At 35.1% G+C, this 15193-nt stretch overlaps 1 protein-coding gene across 4 annotated transcripts in view; it reads right to left on the reverse strand.

Annotated features, from left to right (window-relative positions):
* LOC140745590 (uncharacterized) overlaps positions 1–15193 on the reverse strand; it is a 40958-nt gene that overhangs the window by 4011 nt on the left and 21754 nt on the right. For all 4 annotated transcript variants that reach the window (XM_073077532.1, XM_073077529.1, XM_073077531.1 and 1 more), the window contains exons 2-3: positions 2526–2782; positions 393–497 (exon numbers count right to left, since the gene is read on the reverse strand). In XM_073077532.1, the coding sequence (XP_072933633.1) occupies positions 393–497; positions 2526–2720 (300 nt within the window). In that variant the 5' untranslated portion in view covers positions 2721–2782. The remainder of the gene's footprint in view (positions 1–392; positions 498–2525; positions 2783–15193) is intronic.

Below are 15193 nucleotides of genomic sequence, written 5' to 3' on the forward strand. Positions count from 1 at the left end.
TATAAGGTAAAAAAACATAATGATATCTAAAAATAAATTACAATAAATGCCTTTAAATATTTAATTACATATATAGATATATATAGACAGAATTCATAATATAGAAGAGCTGTGGTACACGATTTTATCAATGGTGTTATATTACGTAAGGATAATATTTCGAAACTCAATGAAGTCAATCAAGATTATAAGGAAAATTCGACACAATTCGGTGACTTCAATACTATCGTGTACAAAGGCTCTACTACCGTCAGTATTATTGCTTGATAAAACTAAATTGGAACTGATCTGGAGCGGGAATTCTGGAAGTTGTAGGCAGGTCAATGAGATTTCTAGTATTATTTATTTATTGGTGTAAGATCCTTGTTGGCCGGCTAAAGTCGGAGGCTTACCTGGGTGAGTTGGGGGAACAGCTGTCGCAGGATGCCAATGGTGCGCTTGTTGCGCTCGCTGAGCTCGGAGCCGGGCGCGCCCAGGTTCAAGGTGGCTAGTGTCTCCTGCAATATAAAACGTTCCATTGTAGGCACTCATTATAATATAGTCGGCTGTTTGGTAGCAGGGCACATGAAAAGGAACGTACCTAATTTTTTTTACATGTTTGAACTTGGTAATAATGGAAGGAACCCAATTTTGAAAACAGCCCTAATAAGTGTCGTTTGTTGAAATTATCATTCATATTATGAAAGAAGACAATAAGCGTGTAATTATTATATGAGGAGGCACAGTTAGGGACACGCGATACAATGATTTGCCGCTCAGCGCAACCGCCTGTGACGACGCTGCTCGCTATTTGCCTTCGTGGTGAAATTCCGAGACCTTGCAATTTGGTTGCCAAAATTATTCGCGTTAAGTCAGTCGTCATCGCTACTTGATAGGATTTCGTCTTTTTATGACTACTAAAGTGTGGTAAGACACTCCATCCGCTTCCCCAAGCACATCTTTTATTTGTCATCCATAGATTAGTCTATGTTGTCATCATACTCTGCAATATAAGGTTTTCACAATCGACTGTCAGATCGTTTCTCGGTTTGGCTTGACCCGTCTAAAAGGCCACGATGTACTCACTATTGTCTAATATGTTTAATGTAAAACCCAGACAATGTAAGTGAGTGTTAATTTGCATGAGTATGTACTAATGGCCAGCATTGGTTTATTTGCCGGCACGCCTGCCTGAGCAACGAGGGCAGCCGTATTCTTGTAGCAAGTTGGCAAACCAGCTCTTTGGAATTTGTATGTATATGCTTAGCTATAAATGTATAGCTAAGATTAACACAAACTCATGTTAGGTATATTCTCAAAGTTTATCCTCAATTTGTTTATGTAAAAAATAAATTTTCGTAACGATTCGAACCCGCTAAATGTCAACTCAAAACCATTTGAAAGGAAGTAGGTGAAGTCACAGTTTATTATGAATTGTTAAAATTGAATAAAAGGTGAGGTAACACTAATCAAAAGCAAATGCTCACTTCTGTGGCACATTGATTTTCGCTTTAAGTATTGCCACACCGGAGAAGTGTTCACCCGACAATTGTGTGAGAACTATGTGCATGAATTGCGTTTTACTTTTTTTGTCGTTAGTTTTTTACAAGCATTGCAATATAAAACGTGTGGATCCTAGTTTTAAATTATAAGTCATTCAGGTGGAATATTTCACCTAAAATGTCGTTGCGAAACTGCATATTTTCTAAATTGGTAAAGTAGTAGGTATCTACTAGGCAGGCGGCTCCATCTAATACATATTCACGACTAGTAGGCTACGTCTAAAGTGAAGCGGAAGTTTTTTTTGTTTTATTTCTCTATATATTTACTTATTTGCAGTTTTCCTTACATGATGGATTACCAACGCGTGATTATTGCTCCCTAAATTTGTATCTTAATGCCTACCGACTCCTACTACTATTTGAGGCTCACAAAGTAAAATACGCCTCCGATTTCTTATATATATTTTTAAACGTTATAATAGTAAGGTGGTAAAACCCTTTGTGATGCGACTCCGGCGGCTCCAACACCACACCTATTTCTACCTAATAAGAGCAGTGTTAGGCGCTGCTGTGTTCCGTTTTAAAGGGTGTGGTAAAGGAGACAGACTTTTCCGAAGCGTTCCAGCTTAGTCCTCAGGTGTAGCGATGCATCTGTGGCCGATCTGAGGTAGGAATATCTACTCTTATCTGGGGTTGATTACGGATGTCCATGGGTGGCAGTAGCCACTTATCATCAGGTGGACTTCATGCTCATCTGCTACTCCTATATTATATAAAAAAAAGAAATTGAAATACTTCAATATATTGTGAGTACATTATTACGACATGTGTGAGATCACATAAATCCTTAAGTTCGAATCCAAAACATTAACCGATTGCTGTGAAAGGTGTTTTGCTATAGACTAGCCGCAGCGTAAAAACTTCAATCGCATCAAATATCAAGTTTTAAATCTATGTGAACTTCTTACTTGAAATATCTAGGTTTAGTACGTACTCAATTTAATTAAATTACGTATGATTATTATTTTTAGAGTGTAAGGTTACCTGTGCGCTGGCTGCGGGTGCGATGATCTCGATAATCTCTGGTCTGCTGTCATCGGCGGGGTCGGGCAGTGCTGCGGGCTCGGGCTGCGCTGCGGGCTCGGGCTGCGCTGCCGGCTCGGGCTGCGCTGCCGGCTCGGGCGCGGGCGCGGCGGCCGCCAGCGCGAACAGCGCCACGAAGTATACTGCACTCCTCATGCTTCTTGATTGTTTCCTACTATTATCTCGTCTTGTTTCTTCTTGCTAACGTCACGTTACACCTGCAAGGACAGAGACCATTAGGATAGATGCAAGATACTAGAATTAGATATATTGTGTAGTGTATTGTGCAACAACTGTAAAGTGTCAATTGTGGTCGGACAAAGTATATTTATTTATTAGTGCTAATGAATGCCATGTTTCTGTATTCTTATAAAACGTGAGGTCAGATACGAGCTTCTTATATGGTTGTTATTTTAAAACCCACAAACTAATACTTCAGCTTAATTTTTGCTTTAGAAGTCACTTCTACAAACTAGGAAAAGGGCGACAGGTCAAATTGCAATTTCTTATTTATGAATGACGAAACGAGTAAGTAACGGGAGAGACGTGAAGCGGACCTCCGACCCCGGGGCGGCCGCTGGCATTTCAATGGTTATTCAACTCCACAGCTTATGTCACACGTGCGACTATATAACGAGATCTATAACATCGACCCAAAATGTATATATTTTATTGATATTCAATCATTGCTAATACGATATTATACTTATAACGAATAAAAACGAAATTGCGATATCGAAAATTTCATATAGAATACGAATAGGTCGCTATAAAATGTCGTAAGAAATACGGTATTATGGTCAAAATTATATACGGTATAATAAAACGGTTCTTATAAGTAATCGATATCTTAAGGTTTATCGATAGGATAGAAATATCAATAATTTGATCACTTTCCATTCGTAGTCCTGCGGAAGGTAATTTTAGCGAGTTGGTGGATTAGCAGTGTGTGTAACGTTTAATATTACATCTGCAACCGTAACGAAAATGTTAGCTTGCTTGTTAGCTGTTATATTGTATTCGTAACTTGAAAGTGTTACGTCTTTACCATCTTCGTTTCACTACTAAAATTTGGTATTTAAAAGAACGTTTAACTTGATTCTCTTGTTGGGAATCAAAGCCAGAAGTATTCTGCGTAAAAAGCCATTATCGTAACCATTGACACGGGTCATTCCAACTTTGTACATTTAAAGTTCTGACTTAAGAATGCTTTGCATTTCTCAGAATTACGCATTCAAGTTAAAAAGTGAAAAAGCCAGAATGTCTAACCTTCACATTTCTTGTAATTTTATTGTACAATTTTGTAAATGTTATAAAGTTAAGGGCTCGTTTATCGTGCGTAATGTTGGACTACTTTTGCAAAAGCCAAGGTTTATTTCTTGTATTTATCTTATACGGATTGAGAGTAATCTGTTATACCTTACATGAAGGATGCTGACTGTGTTGGCGATCAAAGTAAACTTTAATGACAAATATTCCTTATATACCGGTAAGTATCACTTAAGTACATGTTCATCAATTGCCTAATGCGCATAAATTGTTCTATTTGTCTTGATTTTACAACAGAATCCCATACAAGTAGGTAAGAATAGATAAATACTACAGAAAAGATGAGAATGCCTTAATGGCGCAACAATTGAAACGTAAACAAATTTGCTCAAAGCACATCATGTATTTATTACATAATGTAATTGCACCGTTCTAAGGCGGCACAAGTGTTCTGTATTGTAAGCGTTATACGTAACTTACGTAAGGAAACAATACTCGTTACATTACTCCGTGTATATGTTTTGGGGCTGCCTAATCGACTGTGTGAAGTAATAGACTCGAATAAGTACTTCCGGCTATAAATTATAATAATATCAATAAAACTGTAAGTCGGTGGTTTGGGTGGTTGCGCAACGCACGCCGCTCTGATTCCATTTTAGTAAGCCGCTCCTCGCGGGGTTGGCGGCCGAATTGTTTCCGTTTCAACTTAACTTCAATGACTAATAGGTCTTACGCTCCAATACACATAAATGCACTTTTGATTAATTTTTATCACTGGCAGGTTTTGAAATAAGTACTATTTTAAATGCTGCCAGTTGGCCTTTTTTGGAAAAATAGTGAAATAAGCTCTCTTTTGGAACTAAATAATAATAAACGAGCGAAATCTAAAAAAATAATTCTATTCGGCAATTTATTGATAATGGTGTTAACAATCTTCAAAACAATTTACGCGATGATCTATTTATAGTATTCACATTTTTCACAAATAAGTTAAAGGCGAAACGAAAAGTGCGCTGTTAAAATCTTTTAACGTCTTTTAACATCTTTTAACGTTAAGCTTTGGAAATCCCAGACAAAACAAAGGGCAGAGGAAGACCGCCGGCCACGTGGTGGACAACTGTTACCAAACATATGGAACGAGCTCAGCTGAATACACAGACAACCCAAGATACAGCATCCTGGCGCATTCGAACGAGGAGTGCCGACCCCAAGTAAAAGGAAAAGGCAAGGAAGAAGAAGAAGAAGGAGAAGTTAAACATAAATAAATCTCAGATAATCTGTGTATCCTAGATTTTGGCCATATTAAACGAAATAATAGATCTACACATGGATCTAATAAATGAACATGGATCTTAAACAAATTTAACCTAATTATTTACTGGTTAGCTTATTTGAGAACACACTTAACATTTGTGCATGAATGTGGTTATCGTGAAGTAGAGCAGCGTGTACCGCGGTACAGCGTTGTGCGCGTGTTGAACAACTGACGCGGAAACACCGGAAGAACCAAACTCGCGAATCTTCGGTAACCCGTGAAATGGTTACACACATATGTTAAATAAACATAAACCGATAGCTAACGTAGCACTCTATTTCGATGCTTAAGCTCAAAACATATAAATAATGTTTACAGATTTATATAAAGATAATACCTAACATTTAATATACAATTTTGTAAACGTTGATTATGCAAAGATATGGCCATCAAGATAAAAATAAAGTAAAATACAAATTAATTACTAACAAAGAATGTTTAAAAACAAGTTGTATGCACAGAAATGTATATCAAAAATCCGTCATCCGCGTGTAAGTTAATAAATAATGCTGCAATGCAAAGTAATTATAGATTTAAAATTGCGCGAAGTGAGAGTTCTGGGTGTTTCCACTGTAACGTAACCAGAGCGCCGGCAGGGTTGCCCACGTCACCGAAATAACTTACATGATACTACATTTATCGAAATTAAAAAAAATGTTTACTCAGTGTTTAATCACAAACGAAAGCAAAAATGTATGTAAAAGTTAAGTTGTGGTCATCAAAGTTATATAATCTTCGGGTCGACTGCGGTCTATAAATGCGATGATTTTGCTCAGAGGAAATATTATTTTTTTTACAGGGCAACATAATCATAAATGTGAAAATAGTATACTTACTGAACACTTACTTTTAAATAAAAATAAATATTATTTCTAACATCGATTAAATTTCAAAACCTGTCAATAAACTCTTTCTAGGAAAATAAATAATTTATAGCCAGATTACATTTTACGCCAAATTTGGATTTGGCGAGTTCGCCGAAACAGAGGAAATTAATATTTTTTTCAATTGCAAACGTATTAAGTACGAGTATATTACTTTCAGATTTTTTCCTTTTTTGTGCAAGGACAAGTTTAAGTAATTTTTGAGATGTCGTTCCGGATTTAAGATTGTATTTATAAATTGATTTAAGGACTTAAATAACGAAAGTGACTTGCAGCAATGAAGTGATTTGTGAGGTCGACCACCCATGACCTCCACAGCTGGTTCCGACTGCCATACGTTTTGTAACGAGTTAATTTCGACAACGTACATTATGCGATTCTTTCTGTTCAACATCGTTTACATGTAAATCGCTGTTGAATAATGCTGGGAATGATGTAAAGAATCTAACACGTGATGTGATTTCACTTAGATCTACACAGAATGTAGTAAACATAGTTAGCTTCAAGTACAACATAAGCAGCGATAGCCTTGTGGTTGAAATTAGGCCTGTCAATCTGGGGATTCGAGGTTCAAATCCCATGCGAACCTCTGATTTTTCAACGTTATATATATCAGAAATTAATTATCATTCGCCATAACGATGAACGTAAATATCGTTAGAAAATCTACACACCTAAGATGTATTTTTTATTATTTTATAAAATAATTTGAAAGGACAAAGACGGTCAGTTAGCGTTATCCTAGATAAAAGTCTTTACAGTATTACAGATACTCTCATTGTATTATCATTATTTATTACAAAATCTATTTACTGCAAAACAAAAGGTGTTTGACAGTACTACTTTAATCGTATTATGAAACATAACATAATTAAAAATGCGAATTGTTTTTACTTCGATCCACTTGTATCAGTTGAAGTGCATAAATCATTATCTACTTTTAATTGAGTTATATTATAATACGGCAGAACAATGGGGAACCATTGTGTCATTATCACCAAGAACGCAGTCCACTTAGCTAACTATTTCCATGGCTGTCGACTTCCATAATTATCTACGGTTATTATTTTATTAGCCATACACACGAGATAAAGTGTTTTCTAATTATACTCATGGAAGTCTCATGCCAAATGAATTCCGATGATTAATGGCCAGGAAATGAGAGATTTTATAATTAATTTATGAACACGTATAGAGACAGTAGTCCAAAACATATCCATAGACAATTACACTCGTAAGTATAAAGAGGTACTTGTGAATTATTATGAAAATAATAAAAAAAACTAGTTAGCTTAAAAATACACACTACGTCACGCCTGCAATTTAGACAAATATGTTGGAAACCTGCAGTTTGCACTTCAAGGTATGAAAAATATATCATTATTTGAAATCGAAAAACCTTACGAAAAACGATGCCTTTCGCAGTCGGGTAAAAAGTGTCACACATATTAGTGGCGATATTTCCAAAACTGCTCTCTCTTTGTCGCAAGATGAAGCAAGAGGGGAAGACGTCAAGATGGTAGTTTCGCAAGATCTCTATGCCAAACCATAACGAAGGCATTAATATCAAGGTTAATAGCCAAACACTGTCAACAGCCTGAGCCCACCGGCGTGTAACGTAAACTAGAAAACTGACTGACCGGCCTTCACGAACATTGTATAGAAGATATTTTATGACATTGGAGTAGCTAATAAGCTTGCAGTCCACCTGATGGAAAATAGTCACTGCCACCTATGGACATTCCTAACCTACGCCATATAAAATAGTGGTTTGGATTCGTACTCCTGGGAACTAAGCTTTACATGTAAGTCAACTTGTATGCACATCCTTCCATGTGCTATGTGCGGCAGTGTTACCTTACCGGTCGAACTGTATTGGTAGAACCAACTTTAATATTCAACTGTTTGAACATATCGCCAAATGGTTATTTATGATATTTTAAGATAGACTGACTCTTATTATAGACATGTAATTGCATAATTATATTTCCACACAGTGCAATTATTTACATGGTGCCACCTCGCGGAGCTCTCCAGTGTTCGTTGCAACTTACAATTTGCTCCCTTCCGGTTTGAAAGGCGAACCGTGTCTTTTATTTACATTCTATAATTAGATAACTCGCACAAAAACGTCGAACTTTTTATTTCTTTTTTCAGAGTTCTTTAATCATGCCATTATTAATGTTACAGAAACTTTGAAATAAGCACCTACCGTAATTAAATAGGGTTTGTAATACACAAAAAAGTGTTTTACACAATATATATGTCAAAGACACCTACATTCTACATCGTGATTAAATGAGAACTCTAAATTCTTTACGTGAATTAAAATATAACTTTCCTGATACACAAGGTTGCTCAAAAATTGCAAAATGATATTTTACAGCTACGACGACGTAACGATTTGTCGTCGTGGCTATTAAATGTACGTGTGCGTGTTCTGAGCAACCTGTTGCGAGACACTCCACACCAAATGCACTTGTACCTTTGACCGCTCAAGGTTCTCTAGCGGAAACTTTTAGCTCAGACAAGTATCCTCATAATCCTATTGTGGTGCCTCTTTTTATCACCACGTCGTTATTTTAGTTCATTTTATTTGTGGGTACTTGAATGATTCATTATAGCGGTCTTTATGCTTATTTTGTTCCTATTCTAAGATAAACGAAACATTTTACATTGCAACTGTGCAGAATTTATCATTCATTATAGACTTAAACAGATGATATTATTATTATAATGGTCAAATGTCCCAAAATGTTTTCCGTTTTTAATGTAAAAATCATAACGTATTTCTGAGATTTGGTCAATTTCCAATTTTTACCTACCAAAATCCTAATTTTGACAATGTCAGTGTCCATTTTTGGTGGCGAAAAGAATCTAAATATATTATCTTTGGCAGGCAAAACATTACGTTACTAATTACAGTAAAAATAACAATATGATACAAATATAGCAAGCCTTTCATAGTAGAGACTTCCTCCGTCAAAAATAACGTTAATTTTTGTTGTTTCATTAATTTTTATTGAGTTTAAATTACTAAGATTTTGTAACATTTCGCAACTTTATTGATTGGACTATTACGTTTGTGGTAAAAAAGTATTAAGTTATTTGGGTTTATAGTCGTCATTAACGCTCTTTACTAGTCATAAAATAGTGACGTAACATTACATTTTGTATATAACTTTATCGTTTATATCCTCATCAGATCATAAACCACAGCCATCTACACTACGTGCCCGAACATTTTGTAACCACCGTTCTAATGTACGCAATGAAATACATCGCATCACTAGCGCTCGATACACTAGGGATGGCCTTTATCCTATTTAGAATCGATCTTCGATTTATTTTGTAGCTGTTCTGAGAATGCATCGGTGAAACAAGTCACCCATATTCCGTGCCGTGCAGAAGTTTGGTCCACAGAAATAAACATGCGATAAACAAAAATTTTAAGTTGTTATATATATACGAGTAGTTACTTTACTTGATTTTAGGTATTTGCGATCCATTCGCTAGATGAATTCGGTGCTTAGTATTAATTAAAAATCGATATTTTCGGTTCGTACATCGATTTTTACATTAATCGATCTTACATTAACATCCCTAGCTGTAACATGCCGCGCATTATTATGCCACTATACAGCATCCATCAGGTAATGATGCTTAAATGATTTATTGTTTTATCCATTCATCCTATTCCAGTCCTACATATGGAGAGTTTAGAGAATGTTTTCCTGTGAATTTGTAACTTTGCAACGATAATGCCGGTGGTTTAGTGATCTTTACGCGATACAGCGACGGTTGCTCCATCGCTCCACTTGGCGAAGGATAGTTCTGGCGTCTGTTGTCTGGGGCAACACTACTCGTATGTTAACGGGCTTAGTGCGTGCTCACTTACAGACATCATTATTTTTTATAAGCGTTGTTAACGAGCAATTTGTGTTTTGTTTGTGTAACTGATATTGTCACGAAAGTATGTTTATCACAAAGAAAATTAAATTATTATTTATTTATTATTAACGCGTTTGAGCATAACTAGTAAGTAGGTAAGTAGGTTCTACAAAAAATTGGCCAGTAGGTAAATTATTTTTCACGGCCATTTTTTCACAAAAATCTGGGGACAAAATGTTAAAATCTCTATTTGATTTTGGCTTTGCTGTTCTCATTTTATGTTTTATTCTTATTTCTTTCAGAAATTCCATGTATCCATGTATCAAAACCATAGCCCTTACTAGATTCTTTTGTTCCAAGAAACATTATAACTAACTAGCCACCTTTTCCACACAGATATTACTTTATTTAACAAAGTCTTTGAAAGTAAAATCCGGTTACAAAAAACGGTTACCTGAGCGATTTGTCGCTTGAATTCACAAATGTCATTGCCGCCGGTCGGGTCGGTATCAAATCAATTAATTTGGCAATGACAAAGGTATTTTTCACTATTTTCAGAATTTGGTGTTATTTATAAACAGCGAGCTGATGACTGTCCTGTACAATAGAGTGACAATGTTTTATTTTAATATTGCTTTTTAAGATTGTCTGAAGTCGACTTATTCTTAATGTTATAAGAGAAGTACATTGATTTTTTTAAAATTGAAATAGAAAAGTAGCATGTAGCCCATCTGTATCCTTAGTATGAGTTATTACATTTTGACAAAAATGACTGTTTTTGTTTACGTATTTCCCATACATTTCCAATCAGTTCTGATACAATCCGCTAGGGTCGCTTGGAAATGTATAGGCAAATACGTAAACAAAACAGTCATTTTTGTCAAAACATAAAAAATTATACTAAGGGTACTGGTGGTTAGTGACCACCATGGACGTCTAAAAGTAACTAAATCTATGTAGAGCAAGGGAACTTGAAGACGATCACAGATACGTTGCCACTCCTGAAGACGAGTTGGTCGCTGCTAATGTAGGCAGAATATCCTTTTTTTATTATGGTGTTCGCATAATTAAAAAAAAATCAAGTTACTCGTACGATGTTGAATGGAAGTGGTTCTGTTTTGGCGAAACCCATCACCGTGAGGCCTTCCTTATGCAACTGCGGGTGACACTCGACAATGTTGGAGTAACGATACAAGTTAAAGGTCATTGTTATGTGTTGTTAAACAGGCATACCGTTACTTTTGTATACATAGTTACTTTCGTTTGCACATATAAAAGATTTATGGACCTTTAAGCGGTGGGTAGGAAAATTGATCATTCATAACTTAATATCTGTTTATGTTTATTTCAATTGGTTAATGTATTCTTAAATATACTATTTTATTAGTAGTAAATTTAACTCTCGGTATTTGGTGGAAGCACTGCCGTGCGTCTAGATATCGTCCAATAAATATTTATGTAATAAGTTTATTACTTACATTTCAAATGAAAAAACTATAAAATAAAATTAAATGAAAATGTAATTAAATTAATCGATAAAGATGAGTATCTACAGTAAAATAGTACATTTTAAGTACCTACCGCATTTAATTTTTACGGTTTAAGACATTTTTTTCTCATTCGAATACGTACAATTTATTTAAAATGAGAAATACAAATTACAAATTATGTAGGTACGGTACAGACAATATTATAAAAATCACAACATTGTGGAGGTATAAAGAAATAATATATTTTTATACCACGTATTTGATTACGCTGTCGTTTCCTTCAACTTTGAACGATAATAAAGGTTATCATCACGTTATTTACACAAAGCCTACTCAAATTAAGAGGTGCAAAGAGCGTGGGTAGAGGGCGTGAGTGCCAAACGCAAGGTAAAGTATTATTGTTTGTTCACAAAATTACAAGTGAAAAACTATAAGTCATGTATACCTGAGTCTTTTATAAAGCTTATTACGTGTGTATATGAGTACATAAACGAATTAAATAAATAATTTAAAAGCCTAAAAACGAGACTGCTTAAAAAATATAGCATATGCTATTCCCACAATTTAGACAAATCCTACAACACCTTATATGTTATAATCTGTCAAGGTATCTAGACTGAAAGAATAACACATGTACACACGCTCGAAAACATTACCCTCCACAACAACAAAAACAACCCTGCACAGTGTAAATACATCCACATAATAAAAAAATTAGGCATGACGTTACTTTAGCCCTATAATAACTGATTGGTATGAACATTACTGTGAACAAAATTTTATTTTAAAAAGAGAACGGTACGTGCCAGTTTTGTCCAGTGTTGTAATCAAAATTAACAAAAACTTTACCGGAATATTACGTATTATTACAAATTAATTATTACAAATTTTTAGTAGTCATGATGTCATACAAAATGTAACTAAAAACTGCTATTAATGATACTGCTAAGGTATTACGCATTTAAATACCACGCTATTAAGAATGTTTTAATTAATTATACTAATTTACCTTGATTTAATCATTTCAAAATAAGACAAAGATCAAAATGGTTTCCTCAATCTAAAATCTAACGAGGTGTCCAGTAATTACTTAAGAACTGTTCAAGTGGCCACTTAGTCATGGCGATGCTCCACATAATAATAAAATGAGGCAAATTATAATTCCTGTCAACAACGGAAATTGTGACGGAAGGCTCGGGCGCTCTAATTGTAGGTACCTCGTCTGCCGCATTGTGCCCGCGGCCACAACTATTGTTTTGGTAAATTATTTTATTAAATTGCTCGACTCGTCTCGTGTCGTGTCGCAACCGTCGCGTAACGTGTAATGCTTCCTGGAGTCCACTCAGCATAATCTTTGAGGACGTTTTGACATCAGCCGTTCCAAATGCAATACGTAATGTGCTGTTGTACTCATTTCCTTACTTTTCATGATCTTAATTGTATTTATTAAAATTAGTTCCTTTCTTCCTAACTTCCTTATTTGGTCACTTATAATTTTATGTCCACGATAAATACGAACCGAACTTTGTAGTCCACACAATTGTAAGACATTGGAGTAGTAATGATCCAATGATTTGCCAGTACACAAAAGGACTTATTTTGGAAGCTTTTTATTTTGCTAAATGCTTATTTTTTACTTAAACTCAACGCTTAACTGGCATATTATATACAAAACCAGACTAAATGAAAGTTCCAGTTTATGTTCTGACTTACGATTTGCATAAAATAATTACAAATGAAGGAAAATAAATACACTGTGTTGTAAATGTAATAAGTTAGAAGAATCCAATACTTAACAGAACCATTACCCTAATTAAGAAACGTTACTGGCTGCCACGTTCAACCTCGTTTGCCTAGAGTTGATGGTTGGTAATAAATTGATTTTATGTTGCTCAAGTAAAGCTTATTGAGTGTAATGAGTGATGTAGGCCCGCGATTATCCGACAATCGTTGTGTAACGCTAGCTTTGTCGGACAACCGTAACGAATCTGTTGAACTATAGAGTACTGCTACCGAGCCGAACATTTGGAAAAAAAATCGACAGATAAAAAGGTGACATGAACTCCATGCCTACATATTGTAAAATTTATATAGAATGAGAGTTTTTGATTAAAGTAAATCCGAAATAAAAAGGTTTGTAACTGTAAGCGAAAATGAAAATGCATTAAAGCCGCTCAAACGCGTGTTCGATACTACGACGGACTCTAGAATGTCATCACATTTCATCGCAATATCGATGGCATTAACATCCATAATTAATAATCAATCTATCCAATTTTTGCCTCCGACATTTCAACTTCTTCATAAAAGGCAATACCATTTTTCGATCTTTGGTAAGCGAAAATAGATAGATCGATTAATAATACAGGACGTAAAAGTAGCATGTCTGCTAGGGCTGTAATATTGATTGCTATCGATAAGGCGGCGGCGCGCAGATCCTGCCGCTGGACGTGGCGCAAGCGCTCCTGCTAACCCCTCATTCGGAACGAAGGTCTTTAAGTAATTCATTAATTAAGATGTAAACATTGCCTTGTTATCATGCTCTACTTAATGCGATAAAATTATAGGAACGGACCTAAAATTAAACGAACATTCTATACGGTTTTGAATGAATACACATTTATATATTATATATATTTACGGATGTATTTGCGTTTTGTAGAGCAATGACATTACTGTGCATTAACATATAAAATTACATAATTTCATAGCACCAAATTCTCAAGATATAAAGTATTATGAAACTAAGGTAATCGTACAATAGATTTATGTCGTATATTTTATGTCGATATTCTTTCCAATATTATGTGCATTGACGACCCGCGTGGCGGAGCGGCCACCATACCGGTCTGACGCGCAAAGGGTCCCGGGTTCGATCCCCGGCCAGACAGATATCTGAATGGTGAATTTAGATTTCTGTTCTGGGTCTGGGTGTTTGTGTATTTGTCTATGTGTGTGTCCATGGCACCCACAACACAGGGAATCCTAGTGTGGGGCTGTGAGTGTAGAAAGCGTTTATTTATTTATTTATTATGACTATTACGTATTCATGTTATATTAGAAAATTTTATTTTGTTAAAATGTAAAAAATGGTTGCAATCGGAAAGGTAAGTACAATAAATGTATGTATATTGCTCTATACGGCTTTTCTAATAGCTTTAGATTGCTATAAATAATACTATTAAATAACATTGATACCGCAAGGCGATCTCTTAAGGAAAATGAATTTATAGAGACATATTAGATTAGGCAAACAAGTTTGACTAAACTGTATTTAGATATTATATTTAAGATATATATCTCCTAAATTTAAATAAATGTATGTCTACTAAGTGCTTAGTTTAAATTAAATAGTTACGCAATCCGTGTACTCATTTCATCATAATCACATTATAATTTTAAACAAGTTTTTAAAGTTACTCATTGAATTTAGTTAAAGTTCACATCGGGCCAGCGTCGGCCATTGCTTCGAAAGCAGCGCTTTACCGGAAAGCTTTATATAATTCCGCACGTAACACGTACAGATGAAGACACGCTAAGATAACACATTAATAGCGTTACCGGATTCTAACTTGCGACTAAAACATGGCTCAACTCCTTATTTGATTATTTGAAATTGAAAGCTTAGTTGCGTTCGTAAACGGAAGTATTGTTTTAAGAGTGTTTTTATGGAAAATATGCAGGTATCCAAAATAACATAAAGACTCAATTTTTTTTGCGATTGAACTAAATGATTAGAATCGTTACCTTTTATTTATTTTTATATAATTTAAATGAACC

This window comes from Epargyreus clarus, unplaced genomic scaffold, assembly GCF_041222505.1.
Source record: "Epargyreus clarus isolate Ecla_fem2 unplaced genomic scaffold, WU_Ecla_fem_2.2 ptg000010l, whole genome shotgun sequence".
Lineage (NCBI taxonomy): Eukaryota > Metazoa > Arthropoda > Insecta > Lepidoptera > Hesperiidae > Epargyreus > Epargyreus clarus.